Genomic DNA, 18370 nt, shown 5'->3' on the forward strand with positions numbered 1-18370 from the left:
TCTTCTCGTACTTTTGATTTTCCTGATATTCCTCAAGATTTGTACAAGGTGTAGATTCATACCGAGGCCCAGCTGGATATATTTAGAGATCTAATGAGGGCGGGCACCGTTTCAGAAGCCGTCTTCGAAGATGCTCGTGTTAAGGCGCGAGAAGCTCGGGTCGCTTGTGGTTATGATCCTGCTACACCGGAAGCCGGTGACAATGAGAGAGATGCGGGCGTGGACCGGATTGAAGAAAACGTCTGGTATGAGGATGCGTATTGATAGTAGCCTATAATTATATAGTTTAGCTACTATTTGCACTCTAACTTAGCTACACTTTATTGATATTTGAATATTAAATGATAACAAATTTCTCTAATTAAGAACTTTATGCTTTGCAGGAGCAATTTCGGGCTATGAGGACGTTAAAGAGTGTTTTGGAGCTAATATGGAGCATTGAAGCTCAATTGGAGATTAGTGCGCTTAAAAAGAAGAGAGAGAAAATGCTGCAAAAAATCCTCCAGGTGCGCGGTCTATGCGCGGCCGCGCACTGGCAGCGCATGTCAGGCAGAAACTGGCCAAAGTGCGCGGGTGATGTGCGATCGCGCACGTGCTTCCGAGAAAAAATCATCCAAGGCCAATTTTGTAATTTGAGAGGTGACTAACCTTGACCTATATGAAGCCCAGCTCGCCCAAAAAGAGGGTATCTCTATTTTTAGAAGCATTTTGGAGGCAAGAACACAAAAGGAGCAAGACGGAGAATTCTCCTATAAGTTTTTCATCTTCTTCTTCTTCTTAATTCCATTGTTGGTTATGACTTTTTATATTGTAATCTTGCATAGTAGTATGAGTAGCTAAACCCGTCATCTAGGGTTGATGGAACTAATTGTTGGATGAAGTGTTGATTACGTTTTGATATAATTGAGCCGTTTTTACTCTATAATTGTTCAACTATGTGTTTCTTGTGATTAATTGAAAGGGACCTTGATTAATCATGTCTAGTTGTCTAGTGTTGCTTGAGAAAGAATACTTGATTAGATTATTGTTGAACAACGTCACTTTCGAGTAAGTTAAGAGATTAATTACTTGAATTTAAAAGTGAGATTAGAGATAACGAAGCTTTGGTGTGATATTTATGAGTTGTACAAATTGTCAACTAGAGTATTTAGAGAGAATGCTTCTAGTAAATTATTGTAATTGATCGAGAGGTAAGTACGGTAAGCAAGAACTCATCATCTTTATAGAGTGCTACGTCGAGATTATAGCTAACGTGTCATGAATTAATCCGACAATTGGAGAAATAAAAAACCCTAGATTCTTTTACCCTTGAATTCAACTTCATTCTTGCTTATTGATTGTTTTTATTGTCATTTTCCTTAGTTAAATAATTTCTGTTAATCATCAAATAAAATCTTGAACTTTGAAAATTGTCTGAGCTTATCATTAGTGATACTAAAAGTTGTAGCAAATAGGTTAGTTCCCTGTTGGATTCGACTCCGGACTCTTGAACCGGATTATTTTTGCAGCGATCGCTTAGTTCTTTTTATAAGGCATAGTTGGGCGTGATCAAATTTTTGGCGTCGTTGCCGGGGAACTAACGATGTTATTTATTACAACTTGGAAGAATTGCTAGGATTTTTAGTTTAGATCAATTTTCTGTGGTGTTAAAAATATTTCCATTGAAATTCTCACGTTTGAACTCTTCTGTGACTCAAGTGCATGCCTAGAAGCTCCTTGAGAACTGGTGAACTTTTTGAAGGACTCTTAGATCCAAGAAAGCATTCAGGGAATTGGATCGGGCTAACAAGATGGGCAAATAGCTAAAACAAGACGAACATTTCGAAATTGAAATGGACGACGTCGAGAACGTCAACGAGAACAATAGAAATGATCGAGTTGACCCAAACATCGGAGTGGTAATACCTCTTGTGCCGGAAGCTGCTCTATATGATTGGGCGCAACCAACTGCTGATAATCTGGCCACTGCAATTGTAGTCCCTTCGATACAAGCGGAGACATTTCAGATTACCAACAACATGTTGCACTTGTTGCAAAATAAAGGGTTGTTCTCTGGGTCGTACATCAAAGACCCACAACAACATCTGAAGAACTTTCTATCAATTTGTGTCACTCAAAGACAACCGAATGTAACTCCTGAAGCAATCAGATTAGTACTGTTCCCATTCTCAGTGACTGGGGAGGCTCAAACTTGGCTGAATTCGCTCCCAATAAACTTCATTGTTACTTGGGAGGAACTAGTCAAGCAGTTCTTAAACAAGTTTTATCCACCCAATAAAACTGCGAGACAAATTGATGAGATATTGTAATTCAGGCAGAAACCGACTGAAACCTTGCAGGAAACCTGGGAGAGGTTTAAGGGTATGCTGGTGAAGTGTCCACACCATGGCATCCCAGATCAGATGCTTGGACAAAGATTCTATATGGGTTTGGCTGACGGTCTGAAGGCCAATGTAGATGCTTCAGCTGGGGGTGTATTCTTGAGCGAAACATTCACATAGTGTAAGATTCTTCTTGACAAGATGGCTCAAAATTCAGGCCGGATGACGAGAGATACAACACTCACTCCAATAGTACATTCTGTTGCTCTTGACCCAAATAATACAAATGCAGAAAACATAGCCACTCTCATGACCCAGATGAGCTTGTTGACAAAGAAAATTGATGAGATGGGTACGAAACCGGTGCACATTGTTGATACGACAAATGGAGGCCTATGCACTCCCTGCATAAATCAGTCATATGTTTGCTCGTGGAGTGGAGAGAATGATAACCAGGGCTTCAGAGAAGACATGAATTACGTCAATAATTTTGGGGGTCAGAGGCAAGGTGGACAATAATGGGGACCTCAAAATCAGTAGTACAGACCAACCCAGCAACAATATAATACCATTCCAGGGGGAGCACGACCACAAGGCCAAGTTGTGCCTTATCAAAGGCAGCAAGGCTACAATCAGCAACACTAACAACAGTTGGCTTACCAATCGCCTCATCAACAGCAGGACAGTAATATGATAGAAATCAAGGGCATGCTGCAACAACTCATTGGGACAAATGGAAAGATGCAAGAAAAGTTAGCCGCACATGATTCGGCTATTAAAGGCATTGAAACTCACTTAGGCCAGTTATCTATGTCCTTGAACAGTCGCTCACAAGAAACGTTACCTGCAGACACAAACATCAATCCAAAGGAGCAGAACCCAAATCAACTAATGGCAGTAAGTCTCAGGAATGGAAGGAATTTAGACAGAGAGCAAGAAGTTGCTCAATCTAGGAGAGACGAAATGCCAATTACTCCAGTGACATTAGAGACCGACGAGTTAACGAAGCTCATAGAAGTTGTAATTGAACAGGCACAAGTAGACAAAGACAAGGAGAAGGAATTTGAACAACTCCCATAACAGGTGGTGGAAAAGGCTCCTAATAAAGAAAAGACACCAAGCAGTGGGCAGAAGCTAACTCCTGCACCATTCCCTCAAAGGTTGGCAAAGCAAAAGAAAGATGATCAATACAGGAAATTCATGGAAATGCTTAGACAAATTCAATTGAATATTCCGCTGATGGATGCTTTGAGAGAAATGCCAGGCTATGCAAAAATGATGAAGGATTTGATGTCTCGAAAATTTGACTTCCAGGACCTATCTACTGTAACTCTAACTCAAACCTACAGCGCGGTAGTGACAAGACCTATGGCTAAAAAATTATCTGATCCCGGTAGTTTTACTATCCTATGAACAATTTGAAGTTATGCTTTTGCTAAAGCATTGTGTGACTTGGGAGCGAGTATCAAGTTATTGAATTTGGCAATCTACACAAAATTAGGCATTGGCAGAGCTAGACCGACCTCAATGTTGCTGCAACTGGTTGATCGCACAGTCAAAAGGCTGACAGGAATTTTGGATGATGTGCTCGTTCAAGTGGGGAAGTTTGTATTTCCTGCCGACTTCGTTATTCTTAACTGTCAAGTTGACGAAGAAATACCAATAATTTTGGGGAGGCCGTTCTTAACCACTAGGAGAGCATTAATCGACTGTGAGACTGGAGAGTTAAAAATGAGGTTGAATAATGAGGAAATAATATTCAATGTTCAGCAATCTATAAGGAGGCCCAGCGAATTTGCAAATTGTTCACTAGTGGAGGCGGTGGATGTAATAATACAAGAGGAGGATGAGACCCTTAACGTCAGAGATCCGTTAGAAGCTTGCTTGATGAATTTGGAAGATGTGGATGGTGAAGAGTTGGCAGAGTGGGTCATGGATCTCGAAGGTCAAGGGTACTAGAAAAGGGAACCCCGGTTCGAGCCATTACACTTAGAAGAATGGGCAACACCACCTGCGAAGCCATCAATAGAGGAGCCACCACAGTTGGACCTGAAACTGCTTCCAGCTCACCTCAGGTATGATTTCTTCGGGCCTAACTCTACTTTACCTATTATTATCTCATCCGCTTTGTTAGCTGTGCAGGTAGAACAACTCATACATGTGTTACAGGAATGTAAGATTGCTATTGGTTGAACCATGGTAGATATAAAGGGTATCAGCCCGGCCTTTTGTATGCACAAGATTCTCTTGGAAGAGGGGCACAAACCTTCCAGAGAACATCAAAGAAGGCCGAACCCGAACATGAAAGAAGTGGTGAAGAAAGAAGTGATCAAGTGGTTAGATGCGGGTATAATCTTTCCCATCTCTGACAGTAACTGGGTCAACCCAGTTCAGTGTATACCAAAGAAGGGTGGAATGATGGTCATGCAAAATGAGAATAATGAGTTGATCTCGACTCGTACGGTAACGTGTTGGCGAATTTGCATGGATTATAGAAAACTGAACACAGCCAAACGGAAAGACCATTTCCCCTTTCCATTCATTGACCAAATGTTGGATAAGTTGGCTGGGCGGTCTCACTTTTGCTTTTTGGATGGATATTCGGGGTACAATCAGATCTCAATAGCCCTTGAATATAGAGAGAAAACATCCTTTACTTCTCTGTATGGCATCTTCGCCTTTCGGAGAATGCCGTTTGGCCTATGCAATGCATCAGCTACATTTCAGAGGTGTATGTTAGCCATTTTCACTGATATGGTTGAAGATATTATGGAAGTCTTTACGAATGATTTCTCAGTGGTGGGGGATTCATTCGAAGACGGTCTTCCCAATTTAAGGAGAGTGCTAAAAAGGTGTGTGGAGACAAATTTTGTGCTGAACTGGGAGAAGTGCCATTTTATGGTATAAGAAGGTATAGTGTTGGGGCATCGAGTGTTCAGTAAAGGTATTGAGGTTGACCATGCTAAGGTTGACGTGATTGAGAAGTTTCCACCACCCACTTCGGTCAAGGCAGTGAGAAATTTCCTTGGGCACACCGAGTTCTACAGGCGATTTATAGAAGATTTCTCTAAAATTGCTAACCCCCTATGTAAACTCCTTGAAAAGGATCATCCCTTTGTGTTCTCTGATAATTGCAGGTTGGCATTTGTGGAGCTGAAGAAGAGACTGGTGACTGCACCAATCATCATTACACCCAACTGGGAGTAGACATTCGAGCTCATGTGTGACGCGAGTGACTATGCTATAGAAGCAGTCCTGGGGCAGCGAAAGGACAAGCTGGTGCACCCAATTTACTATGCAAGCAGAACGCTAAGCAGTGCATAACTCAATTATACCGTGACTAAGAAAGAGATGTTGGATGTCCTGTTTGCATTCGACAAATTAAGGTCTTATTTGATTGGTTCAAAAGTGATTGTTTATACTAACCATGCAACACTTAGGTACTTGATAGCAAAGAAGGAGTCAAAGCCACGCTTGATCCGTTAGGTTCTGTTGCTACAAGAATTCGATTTGGAGATCCGCGATAGGAAAGGGACAGATAACCAAGTGGCAGACCACCTTTTAAGGTTGGAGGGAGCTGAAAAGAAAGTACAGGTTGAAGATATAACTGAGACATTCCCGGATGAATAATTACTAGCAGTGGCAATGAAGGAGACGCCATGGTATGCTGATATTGCTAATTATTTGGCAATCGGTATTGTACCTTATGAACTTTTTTCGATTCATAAGAAAAAGTTCTTTCGCGGTTGTCGGTCTTATTATTGGGATGAACCTTTACTTTATAAAATATGTGTAGATAACATGATTCAGAGGTGTATCCCCGAGAAAGATCAATCTTCTGTTTTTCAGGCTTGCCATGCTTCACCATATGGTGGGCACTTTGAAGGAATTCGGACAACGGCGAAGGTGTTGGAGTCGGGTTTGTATTGGCCGACTTTATTCAAGGATGCCCATGCTTGGGTGAAAAGTTGTGATGAGTACGAAAGGACATGCAACATATCTCGCCGTGACGAAATGCCGATGACTACAATTCAAGAGGTGGAAGTATTTGACATGTGGGGGATTGATTGTATGGGACCATTTGTCATCTCGTATGGTAACAAGTACATATTGGTAGCAGTTGAATATGTCTCCAAATGGGTTGAAGTTGTGGCCCTTCCAACAAATGATGCCAAATGAGTGACAGGCTTTCTAAAGAAAAATATTTTCACACGTTTTGGCACTCCGAGAGCTATAATCAGTGATGGTGGTACCCATTTTTGCAATAGAGAATTCACAAGGATATTAGAAAAGTATGGAGTTAACCATAAGGTTGCCACACCTTACCACCCACAAATGAGCGGGCAAGTGAAAGTGTCCAACAGGGAAATCAAAAGTATCCTAACCAAAATGGTGAATGCGACAAGGACTGATTGGCCAAAGAAGTTGGATGATGCATTATGGGCGTACCGCACAACATTTAAAACTCCAATTGGTATGTCTCCAAATAAGTTGGTGTTTGGAAAAACATGCCATCTTCCGGTGGAGCTTGAGCATAAAGCCTTATGGGCACTGTGGCAGTTGAACTTGGATATGGAAACCGTAGGCACAAGTAGAGTCACAGAGCTACATGAGCTCGAGGAATTCCAGTTCCATGCATTCGAGAATGCAAGATTGTACAAAAAAAGGTTGAAGATGATGCATGATAAGCACATTCTAGATCGGAACTTCAAACCCGAAGATCTAGTGTTGTTATACAACTCGAGATTAAGATTGTTTCCGGGGTAAGCTGAAATCTAGATGGTCAGGACCATTTAGAGTTGTGCAAGAGTTCTCAAGTGGATCAGTAGAAATTAAGTCCGAAGATGGAACGAATAGGTTTAAAGTGAATGGGAAAAGGTTGAAACACTACCTTGGAATGGTTGAAGAAAAATGGGAGAAAGTTGTGATGTCTTTGGAAGAGCCCCAATATGTAAGCGAAGTGCAATCATGAAAGCATGCGTCGTGCCGCGACGTTAAATCAGGCGCTTCTTGGGAGGTAACCCAATATTTTTTCTTTGTTATTATTTTTAATATTTGATTTTTAACGGTGAAAGTATTGACAAGTTTATTAGTCTGCAGGGATGAAATTGTGCGCGACGGAAGGACTCGGGGTAAAGAAATCCATCCGGAGATAGGTAAAAAGTGGCTAAAAGGGAGAAATTTCGAAGGACAAACGTGCGTGGCCGCGTACTGACCGTGCACAGGTCACGCACTTTTGGACCCCTACTGTTTCATATGCGCGGTCGCGCACTGACCGTGCATGGACCGCGCATTTGTCGACCTCCACTGCCCCACGTGCGCGGCCGCGCACTGACCGCGCACTGGGCTCCATTTTTAGGTTATTTCATTAGTTAATTTTTTTTTCTTCTTCTCCCTTACTAATAAACCCCCACTCCTATTCATCCCCTAAAATCTGAATAAAAACAAAACAAACTTTTCTCTCTCACAACAAACACACGCTCAAAACCCTCCCTTTTCCCCAATTTCAAAAGCAAAAACCTACCTCCTTTTCCTCTTCTTCCCTACTCAATCACTCCCCAATCTCTATTCTTCACAAGCTTCTTCAGGTAAGTGCCATGGCTTCTATTTTCCTTTTCCTTCAATTTTTATTTTTTTACTTTTTCCAATTTGTTTTCTTTTCTTCTTCTCTTTTAATTGTATGGTAATAGAAGTCATTGGTGTTCTTTTCTTTGCTTTGTATTATTAAGTATACTTGTTGGTATGTGAGGATAGTGGAATTTCATCTTGTTGGGTTGGATTAGACATTGTTAAGATTGTGGTGGAATTGAGGTATAATTGGGTGTTTGGGGAATTTGGGGTGAATTTGCACATCAAGTGTTTGTTTAAATGCCACAGTGAGTTCGTGAATGTAATTTATGACTAATTGTGCGGGTGAAGTCTGAATAACAGCTATTGGTTCACACATCTGGCCTTGTACTGATAGTGGTATTTGTTTTGTAGCTACTATGACACCCTCAAAGAAAAGACGAACCACACGTGCCTCTTCTTGTGGTCATGCAGGCTCGTCCCGAGCACGGGCCTCGACTAATGCACCTCAGTTTGATAGCACAAGGTTTGTATCAAGCTCAACCCAAGAACGTTTTAGTCAGAAGGCTCCTGAAAAGCCCATATGATCGATGCCAAACCTACACCACTATAGAGTAGCGAGGATGGTCGATGCATTTTACCCAACGAGGTTGGGATCGATTTCCACAGGGAGTTAATTTGGCTTGGAGTTAGGTATCTAGCTAATATAGATGTGCGTGTTGTTCCTAATTGCACTTCTAAACATTGTTGTGATTGATTTTCTATTCTAATTTTATACTATTGTATGCTGAGTGTAAGCTAAGTACAATATTTTTTGTGAAAGTTTTCAAGTGTTAAAAGGCACTAGGGAAGTGACTTCCGTCTAGGTGAGTATCTAATGGATATCAAGAATCTAGGACAAGCTTGTTAGGATTGGGGTCGTAATATAACCATCACACATAAGTGCTCACTTTATACCTTTCGGTAGTTTGAGTGACTTTGCCCGATTTGGCTTTCTCAAGCCCAAATAGGAGTTCATACAATACAAGTAAAATTGGCTCAAATCGGGTATTACTATCTCTAGGTTTAACTCTTTAATTGGGGCTATCAATCTTTTGAGTTCACCCCAATTCCTTGTTAGCCTAATTTTCCTAGACTTAGTCCCTCTTTCTCAAGAAGAGCCTAAGTCATAAAGGCATGAGTCAGTGTTTGCAACCACTAATTATACAATTTTAGCATGAATTAGGCTAAATATCACTAACCCATAAACAATTAAGCCCTAAAATTTAAGACCCATTAGATACCCACACTAGGGTTGGGTCACAACCCTAGCTATGGGGTCTAGCAACTCATAAACAACAAAAATCAAAGATAAAGATGAAATATAAGCCATAATATTAAAGTACAAGATGAAAATCTAAAGTTTGAAGGTAAATCTACTCTAAAATTGTCCAAAAGGGGAAAAACCAGCCGTTCACGTGATCTGCTAAAAAGAACTTTCCCTAAAATTGATAAAAGGATCTATTTATACAAGGCTGAAAAATTCGGACAAAAATGCCCCTACGGAGGTTTCGCGGACGCGTAATTCTGATCGCGTCCGCGCTTGGGCTTTCGCGGCCACGTAATAGTGAGCGCGGTCCGCGTTTCTTCATAGCTGGGCCTGGGTAGATCTTCGTTTCGCAGACCGCGTAATGTTCACCGCGTCCGCGTGAGATTCCTTCGCGGCCGCGTAATTTGGACGCGAACCGCCTTCTTCATTTATGCCCATCTTGCAAAGTCTCTGAACCTCGACAAACGTTGTCCGCTAAATTCCAACCGCAGCCGCGCCAGTCACTTCGCGGGCGCGTCTTTCTGCCACTCTCAGCGCTCAATTTTAGTGCTCAAAACAACCTCTCTGAATCTCTATTTCGCGGTCCGCGGAATAATGGCCGCCTCAACGATGATAATTTCGCGTCGCCTTTTTTTATACGGTCTGTATTCCACAGTATTGGTCAAGACTTGGTTTTTGTTCAAGTTTGACTCCTTTATGAGTTGGTTATGGCTTCTTTGGCTTATTTCGAACAAAACCCTGCAAGCAAGCACATTAAGTTAGTTTCCGGGAATACCTTCACGCACTTTTGGCCCAAAACCTAAGTAAAAGAGAGTAAATAATAGGCTAAAATCCCTACTTATCAACTCCCACAAACTTAAGTTTTTGCTTGTCCTCAAGCAAACAAGGTAATTCCCACCTCCACAAGAAAAATAAATGAAAATTTCAACTGTCCTAAGGTGACTTCATCAAGCATCAATTGGGACTAACAATTACCCTCAACACAAATGCATTATTAACAACATCATGCTATGACTTTTTGAGTTCCATAGTTCTAATGTGACACAAAAGTATCAAGAGTTGACTTAATTCATCAAAGAAGCTTGCTCTCTCACTTAGGTCATTGTGGATCCCAATTTTCTCCTCCTCTACTCTCCATTAGAAAATCTCACTTTATAGAATGTGACACTCAAAACAAGGATTGTAAAGAAGTGCGCTCATCACTCTCAAAAGAATGCCACAAGTTCGGCTCTAAGTACCATAAGCTTTTCCCTTATGTAAATCACCACTAATGTAAGCTCACCCAACTTGAAATCCTATAGGGCTTTGGCGGGATGTAATGAAGGCTTTTTGGATCAAGGTAGGATATAATGAACTATGATGGTTTCATCTTTCCTTGAGCACTCCATTTTCTCATTTCGGTTCATACTTTCTTGACTCTTTGAGTCATTTTCTTCTTTCTTAGGGGAACTAGAGAGACACATTGTCACTCTTTCTTGTTCATGACAATCATTTTTCTCCTTTTCTCATCATTCCATGCCTTTCAAAATTGTTTTCTTTGAATTGCTAATTATTCCATGCCCTTCTCATCATTCCATGCCCTTCTCATCATTCCATGCCTTTTCTTTTAACTCTTCATCCTTTTCTTTGCCTTTCCTTTTCATCAATTCTTTTTGTTCTTTGTACCTTTCATCACTTTGAAATTCCTCATCTCTCTCCCAAAATTATGTTTTTGCTAATTGCTCATCATGAATGCTAAGGAAAGATTGGGTGCCAAGAGAGGGTCATTATAAAACGGATGAAGGCTTGTAATATGGCTATTGAATGAAAAAGTCTTAGGCTCAAAGGGGTTGACTAGGGATATCATATTGGTAGGCTACAGAAGCTTTCACAGTTCAAATGGGACCAAGGATAGCCTACAATCACTTCTCAAGTGGAGCTACACTTAGAATTTCGCCTAGACAAACATTCAGGGCAAAGTCTAGACTTATTGGCACGGGACTTGGACTTGCAATTCAATACCTCACCTCTTTCTCAAGCTAATAGATTGTTAAAGAGAACAGAGTCGAGGGCCCATAACAACCCTAGCTAAGATTGAAGATCACAGATGGCTCAAAGAAACCACTTGATGATAGTTTTAGTCAACTCAAGAGTCTAAAGGTCACAACTAGAGCTATTCTTTGTCAATCAACTTGTTTCTAGCCATGAGGTCGAAGGTAAATATGTTAGTACGAAGTGAAGCCTGCTTGAGACACTTTTATTCATTACTACTACATATCATAGCAAAAAGAAAAATAGACTCAATCCCTTAAGAAGGTTGCCACGCCATCCATCGTTGGGAAGAGCCACCCGGTTCACACAATATGCACCTTTGGAAAGAACAGTGGCATTAAGAAAACCAAAGGCTTATTCATCACGCAAAAAATATGAAAAGAAGCTAAAAACTCAAAAAGAAGCTACTAAAGGAAATAAGAAGCTAAGCTATTAAGGAAAAATACAAAAGAAGTATAAAGTAAACTACGGAAAGTAAAATGAATATGTACAATAATGGAGTGAACCGAATATATACAAAATGGAGATGAATATATACATGGAATGGTAAAGTTATATACATACCAAAAGTAAAAAATAACGAAAGTGAAAATAACGATAAGTAAAAATAAAGGAAAATAGTATCATAATTATCAAATCAAAATAAGACCACCCCCCAAATAAAAGATAGCATTTTCCTCAATGCTAAAAGCAAAAATAAGATTAGGGAAGGGATAAAGAGTGAAGACAACTCCTTATGTGGTCTCTGTCTGCATGGGGTCAGGCTCACTAGTGGGGACCTCGGACTGCATAGGATCATCAACTCCCTCCGGGTCCTCCAACTGTATCTCCAGGTCCTCTGACTAGGTCACCACAAATCCTTTCACCGGCTCTCTGTCAGCCTCCTGGTCTGATGCCTGTGCTGTCAGTGTTGCAGGGGCAGTCTCCTCCATAAGCAGGTCCAGTGGAATATCTCCGGTAGAAGTGAACTTCTATACCTCCTTCTTCAGCAGCTCCACTGACTCTTTTGAAGCTTGAGTCTTCTTCATCTTTTTGACCTGCTTGCCCAGCTCCTTGATCACCTTCCCATGAGTATCTAATGTCTCCGGGATTTCCTTTTGGTTGTCCAGGAGCTTCTTCTAGTTGTCCAGAAGCTCCTTCAATGAATCCTTCACTGATGGAGGTACCTGAAGCTGTGCTGGGGCTGCTTGTGCTGCGACTGCACTGGATAAGATAGACAACTTTGATGTAGCTGCCTACAACTAGTAATTGATGCTGGATAGCATCTGAGAGACCCGCGGTGAAGTCTGAGGATATGCGGAAGATGAGGGCACAAATAATGGGGCTGTGACAGATGGCCCGGATGAGGGAGGTGGCATAGCAGCCGAAGAACCCTCCGCTGTGGAAGGCTTGGAACCAGTGGCCACTACCCTTGGCTCTTCAGACTGGCCAGTGGAGGTAGTGGCTTTGCCTTTGTACTTCGGGTTGTCTGCTCCCTAAAGGTTGTACCATGAGAAGGGCCTTTTCGACTTCACCTTCGTGTCAAAGTGTCTCCCCTCAACCCTTTGTTCCTCTAGGTACATAGTGATGAAATTGGGGTAAGGGTAGGACCTTTCTTCCTTCCCGATTGCCTTAGATATGTTCTGGACCATGAGGTTCCCCAATTTTATTAGGTGCCCCGCTATGATGGACGCTATGAGGATCGCCCGAGAGAGTGGAATGTCACTGTCATGCTAGCACGGATCAAGGCGGCTGCAGACGAAGGTGCACCACCCTTTGGCTTCAAAGCTAAGGATGTTTCAGGCAATTGAGACTCCCGGTGTAAGCCAGGCCGATGTTGTCCCTGGTATGGCTATCACCTCTGCTACCCATGGACGGGTTGCTTCATCTAATACCAACTTCTGTATGTATAAAGCAGCGTCTACATCATCAAACCCAGCATATGTATTCAAAGTTTTGCCATCGAACCAGGTCTTCTTATTTCGTACCTTAGTCACATAGGTACCCTTTTTGATGTGGGCAACATTGGCGTAGAATTCCTTGACTAGGTACTCATTTACTTCCGGCAACTTGCTAGTGAAGAATTTCCACCCCACTTTTTCATCAAATTGTCTCTTCACATTCGGGTTGTGAGGGAGAAGGTCTCTTTCTATGAAATGTCTCTCAAGGGTGAGCGACCTTTGTGGCCACCATTCCCGAAATTTGTGGTAGGCCTTCTTACTCACAAACCTATCTTGCCACACTGCCGGCTTCCTTGATCTAATTAACCCCCCCTCATGGGTTTCACCTCCTTTCCCGTCATCCGGAACCTCTTATTCATCATCAATTACAATAGGAACAACTGTTGAGGCCGGAGTTGCAGCAGGTGGGGGAGATGGTGCTGAAGTCTCACTACCTCCTTCTGAACCATCAGATGACTCAGATGAGGAGGTGGGTTGATTGACGAGATGGAAAGGTTGAGATTGAGCCTCGGGTTATTGTGCAGATTCTCCCTCGGAAATCTCCCAGGAAGGGAGGTATTCACTAGTGTTCGAGGAGTCAGCCTGAGGTCTCACAGATGGGGCCTTTTGCTAATAATCTTCTGAGGTGCTAAGGGTGCAGTCTGCTTCCCTTTACCTCAGCCTCGGGAGGATTCTCCCCTCCCTTTTGATTTGTTGGGACCACACGAGATCGCACCATTATCTGCACACACAATTAGTGAAAGATCATTAGTATTGTGGTTCAATGAATCCTTAAAGAAATGCAGATGAAATGAAACAATGCTTCCCAAAATAGTGCACCGTGGACCGCAAAAAAATGGGCGCGGGCGCGTAAGGGCCATCGCGGACCGCGTAAAAATGGGCGCGGCCACGAGGAGGTTGGACTTAGACTACCAACTCTCTGATCATGGTCTTCCGCGAATCGCGAAATTTGGGACGCGGCCGCGAAAGATCAAACGCGGACCGCGTAAAAATGGGCGCGGCTGCAGAAGCAATTTCCAAACTCTCTGAAACTCATGAGCGCGGACGGCGAATTTTGGACGCGGCCGCGTAAGTTCAAATGCGGACCGCGGAAAAATCACCGCATCTACGAACATGCAACCATACTGAGCTCTCATAATGTAAAGAATGCGGACCGCGTAAAATGGACCGCGGTCCGCGGAATTCAAACAAAACGGGCACTGGCACATTTGAAACCTAGGGTTTTCACTAAGTGCTAAAATTAATGCAATTAACATGCATAGTTAATAAAAATATCCCCCATTAGGCATGTAAAACAATTACCCACATGAATTTAAGCATCAATTAAATATGATTTTGAGATTGTGGCATGTATTAAACCCTAACAAAAAAGAAAAATTAAAACTAGAAGAAAAGAAAAGAAAGAGATAAAATCAATGCAAAGATTTGAGCATACCAGTTGTGAAATTGTAGAGGAAAATGGATTCTTGATTGATATGAAATGAGATTGCCAGTCAAAGAAAAGGAAGATGAACAATGCTCTAATGTGGTGAAAGTTTGAGGTTCGAAAAGTGTAAAAGTCCTAAGGACTTTCTATTTATATCAAACCAATAGGAACCCACCGACTAACCTTAGCACGGTCTGCACAATTCTAACGCGATCTGCGCTTTTTACCTTTCGAAGAGCTGCTGCAAAATCTTGGGCGCGGTCCGCGGAAAACTGGGCGCGGCCGCGAATGTTACCACGGTCCGCCAAATTATGAACATGGACGCGAACTCAACTTCAGAGAGTTGATATTTTTGGCTCTTCAAGTACGCGTCCGCGGATAAAATGTGCCACCGCAAAATGCTAACGCGGACCTCAAAATTTTGAGTGCGGTCCGCGAAATTCCCACACTTAGTCATATTTTTCTCCGTCAAAGTCCTGTACTGCACAACCAATTCCTACACAAACTTCACAACTAGTTAGTCCAAAACAATGCCTAATCTAAGAAGAAAATCAAAAAGAAAGAAAAGAAAAAGAAAATGCCACATGGGTTGCCTCCCAAGAAACGCCTGATTTAACGTCGCGGCACGATGCATGTTACCATCATCATGTGAAATTGATCAAGGCCACCACGTGGCTGTCATCAAACTTGCCGAGGTAGTGCTTCACTCGGTGCCCATTAACACTAAAGATTTCAACATTTTTGTTTTTCAAATCAAGAGCACCAAACGGAGTTACATGCACTACTTCAAAAGGGCCACTCTATTTTGACTTGAGCTTTTCCGAAAATAGTCGTAACCGAGAGTTGAATAGAAGAACCAAGTCACCCTCCTTGAATTATTTGTTTCGGGCATATTTGTCATGTAAGTACTTCATCTTGTCCTTATACAAGGACGATCTGGAATAGGCATGAAACCAAAATTTATCAAGTTCATTGAGTTGCTTTACCCGGAGATTGGCTGCTACATCTCATTCAAGGTTTAACTTCTTGAGCGCCCACATGGCCTTGTGCTCTAACTCAACCGAAAGATGGCATGCTTTCCCAAATACCAATCGGTATGGAGACATACCAATTGGGGTCTTGTACGAAGTTCTATAAGCCCACAAAGCATCGTCAAATTTCCTTGACCAATACGTCCGATTTGCATTGACAGTTTTTGATAATATGCTCTTTATCTCCCTGTTGGAGACCTCAACTTGTCCACTAGCTTGGAGATGATATGGGGTTGACACCTTATGATTGACACCATACTTGGAGAGTAAAGTGTCGAAGGCCTTGTTGCATAAATGAGAAGCCCATCACTGATGATCGCCCTAGGAGTGCCAAACTTTGTGAAGATATTTTTCTTTAAGAACGCCACCACACTCTGTGCCTCATTGTTGGGCAAAGCTACAACTTCAACCCACTTGGAAACATAATCAACAGCAACCGGAATGTAAGTGTTACCACAGGAACTCACAAATGGCCCCATGAAGTCTATGCCTCACACGTCAAAAATATCGATCTCAAGAATAGTGGTGAGAGGCATTTCATCCTTCTTGGAAATTCCACCATCTCTTTGGCATTCATCACACCTCTTAACAAGCTAACTTGCATCTTTATACAGGGCAGGCCAATAAAATCCACAGCTAAGGACCTTTGAAAAAGTTCCAGCCCCACCATGATAACCACCGTAGGGCGAGGAATGGCAAGCATCAATAATATTCATTTGCTCCTCTTCTAGGACACATCTCTGGATCACACCTTCATTACAATTCTTGAAAAGATAGGGCTCGTCCCAATAATAATCCAAGCTGTCCCGTTTAAGCTTCTTCCTTTGGTTAGAAGAGAGCTCACTCGGGACAATGTCGGTCACAAAAAAGTTAGCCACATCGACGAACCAAGGCATACCATTCAAAGACATGGAGAGGAGTTGTTCATCCGGGAACAAATCATTAATTTTGAGGCCATCATGGGGCTCCCCTCCTCTTCTAAGTGGGACAAGTGGTCCGCCACTTGATTATCACTTCCTTTTCTATCAATGATTTCAAGGTTAAACTCTTGAAGCAGAAGAACCTAACTCATCAACCTAGCCTTCGAGTCCTTTTTGGTCATCAAGTAACGGAGTGCAATGTGATCGGTGTGCACAATCACTTTGGCACCCATGAGATATGGCCTGAACTTTTCCATAGCGAAGACAATGGCTAATAACTCTTTATCGGTCACCGTATAATTGACTTAGGCGTCATTCATCATTTTGCTTGCATAATAGACTGGATGAAATATCTTGTTGACCCTTTGTCCCAAAACTGCTCCTACCGCAACGTCACTAGCATCACACATGAGCTCAAATGGTAAGCTCCAGTTGGGTGCGATAATGATGGGAGTGGTGGTCAATTTATACTTGAGAAGCTCAAAAGCTTTCATGCAATCTTCATCGAACATAAACTTTGCATCCTTTTCTAGCAGCTTGCACAAGGGGTTCACCACTTTTGAGAAATCCTTGATAAACTTTCGGTAGAACCTCGCGTGCCCAAGAAATCTCCTAACTCCCTTGACGGAAGTAAGAGGAGGGAGTTTTGAAATAATTTCAATCTTCACTTTGTCCACTTCAATACCGTTCTTTGAGATCTTATGGCCGAGGACAATGCCCTCCTCGACCATAAAATGACATTTTTCCCAATTAAGCATTAGGCTGGTCTCTTCACATCGGACCAACACTTTGTCAAGATTATCCAAGAATTCTTCAAATGAGCCCCCCCACAACACTAAAATCATCCATGAATACTTCGAGGAAGTCCTCTATCATATCCGTAAATATTGCCATCATATACCGCTAAAAGGTTGCCAGTGCATTACACAAACCAAACGACATCCGTAAGAATGAAAATGTGCCATACGGACATGTGAAGGTGGTTTTCTTTTGGTCTTCCGGTGCAATGAGAATATGGTTGTACCCTGAGTATCCATCCAAAAAGTAATAATAGGCACGCCCGGCAAGTCTGTCCAATATTTGATCAAGAAAGGGCAATGGGAAGTGGTCTTTGCGGGTCACTTTGTTCAGCTTTCTGTAGTCCATACATACCCTCAATCTGATGACAGTACGAGTGGGGAACAACTCATTTTTCTCATTTGTGACCACAGTCATAACCCCCTTCTTCGGCACCACATTGTACCGGTGAAGTCCATGAACTATCCGAAATAGGGCATACAACCCCTGCATCAAGCCACTTGATAATTTCCTTCTTGAAGTCCTCTTGCATAGCCTAGTTCAACCTCCTTTGATGTTCCACGGAGGGTTTGTCATCATCCTCTAGTATAATTTTGTGCATGCAAAAGGCGGGGTTTATACCCCGAATGTCAGCCAAAGTCCATCCAATTGCCTTTTTCCTTCTTTGAAGCACCGCAAGGGTGGAGTCTACCTGCACGTTAGTTAGGCAAGCAGAAAGAATAACAGGTAATATGGAAGAAGGGCCTAAAATTCATACCTGAGGTGTGAAGGCAAAGACTTCAACTCCAATGTTAGTGGCTCCTCGATTGAGGGCTTTGTTGGTGGAGTCTTCCGGTTTTCCAAGTCCAAGGAAAGTTTACGGGCCCCATATGAGTAGGATCCCATTCCTTGCAATGCATTTGCATATTCAACCAAGCCTTCCTTATCATCATCCTAATGGTTTAACAACACACCTTCCAAAGGGTCTTCCACATTGATCATGGCACTCGTGTCATCAACTATCACCTCTGTCAGAAGATCCACAAA

The 18370-nt window shown here is 42.3% G+C and overlaps 1 protein-coding gene and 1 non-coding gene across 2 annotated transcripts; one reads left to right on the plus strand and one right to left on the minus strand.

The window, feature by feature from the left end:
* Window positions 1-2285: 2285 nt before the first annotated feature.
* Window positions 2286-2392, minus strand: LOC142172242 (small nucleolar RNA R71). The gene has a single exon (XR_012701616.1). It is a non-coding gene; the product is annotated as a small nucleolar RNA R71 (small nucleolar RNA).
* Window positions 2393-3560: 1168 nt separating this feature from the next.
* On the plus strand, window positions 3561-4280 carry LOC142172113 (uncharacterized). The gene is made up of 2 exons (XM_075235889.1): window positions 3561-3714; window positions 3823-4280. The coding sequence occupies exons 1-2, from the start codon at window positions 3561-3563 to the stop codon at window positions 4278-4280; spliced, it is 612 nt and encodes a 203-aa protein (XP_075091990.1).
* The last annotated feature ends 14090 nt before the right edge of the window (window positions 4281-18370 follow it).

The sequence above is a fragment of the Nicotiana tabacum genome, chromosome 17, assembly GCF_000715075.1.
Source record: "Nicotiana tabacum cultivar K326 chromosome 17, ASM71507v2, whole genome shotgun sequence".
Taxonomy (NCBI): Eukaryota; Viridiplantae; Streptophyta; class Magnoliopsida; order Solanales; family Solanaceae; genus Nicotiana; species Nicotiana tabacum.

Excerpts from the sequence above, each read along its gene's own strand:
- LOC142172113 (XM_075235889.1), top strand. The coding sequence starts at position 3,561 with ATGGATGCTTTGAGAGAAATGCCAGGCTATGCAAAAATGATGAAGGAT. Across the intron at positions 3,715-3,822 it reads TAAAAAATTATCTGATCCCG|GCATTGGCAGAGCTAGACCG; the intron begins GTAGTTTTACTA and ends ACACAAAATTAG.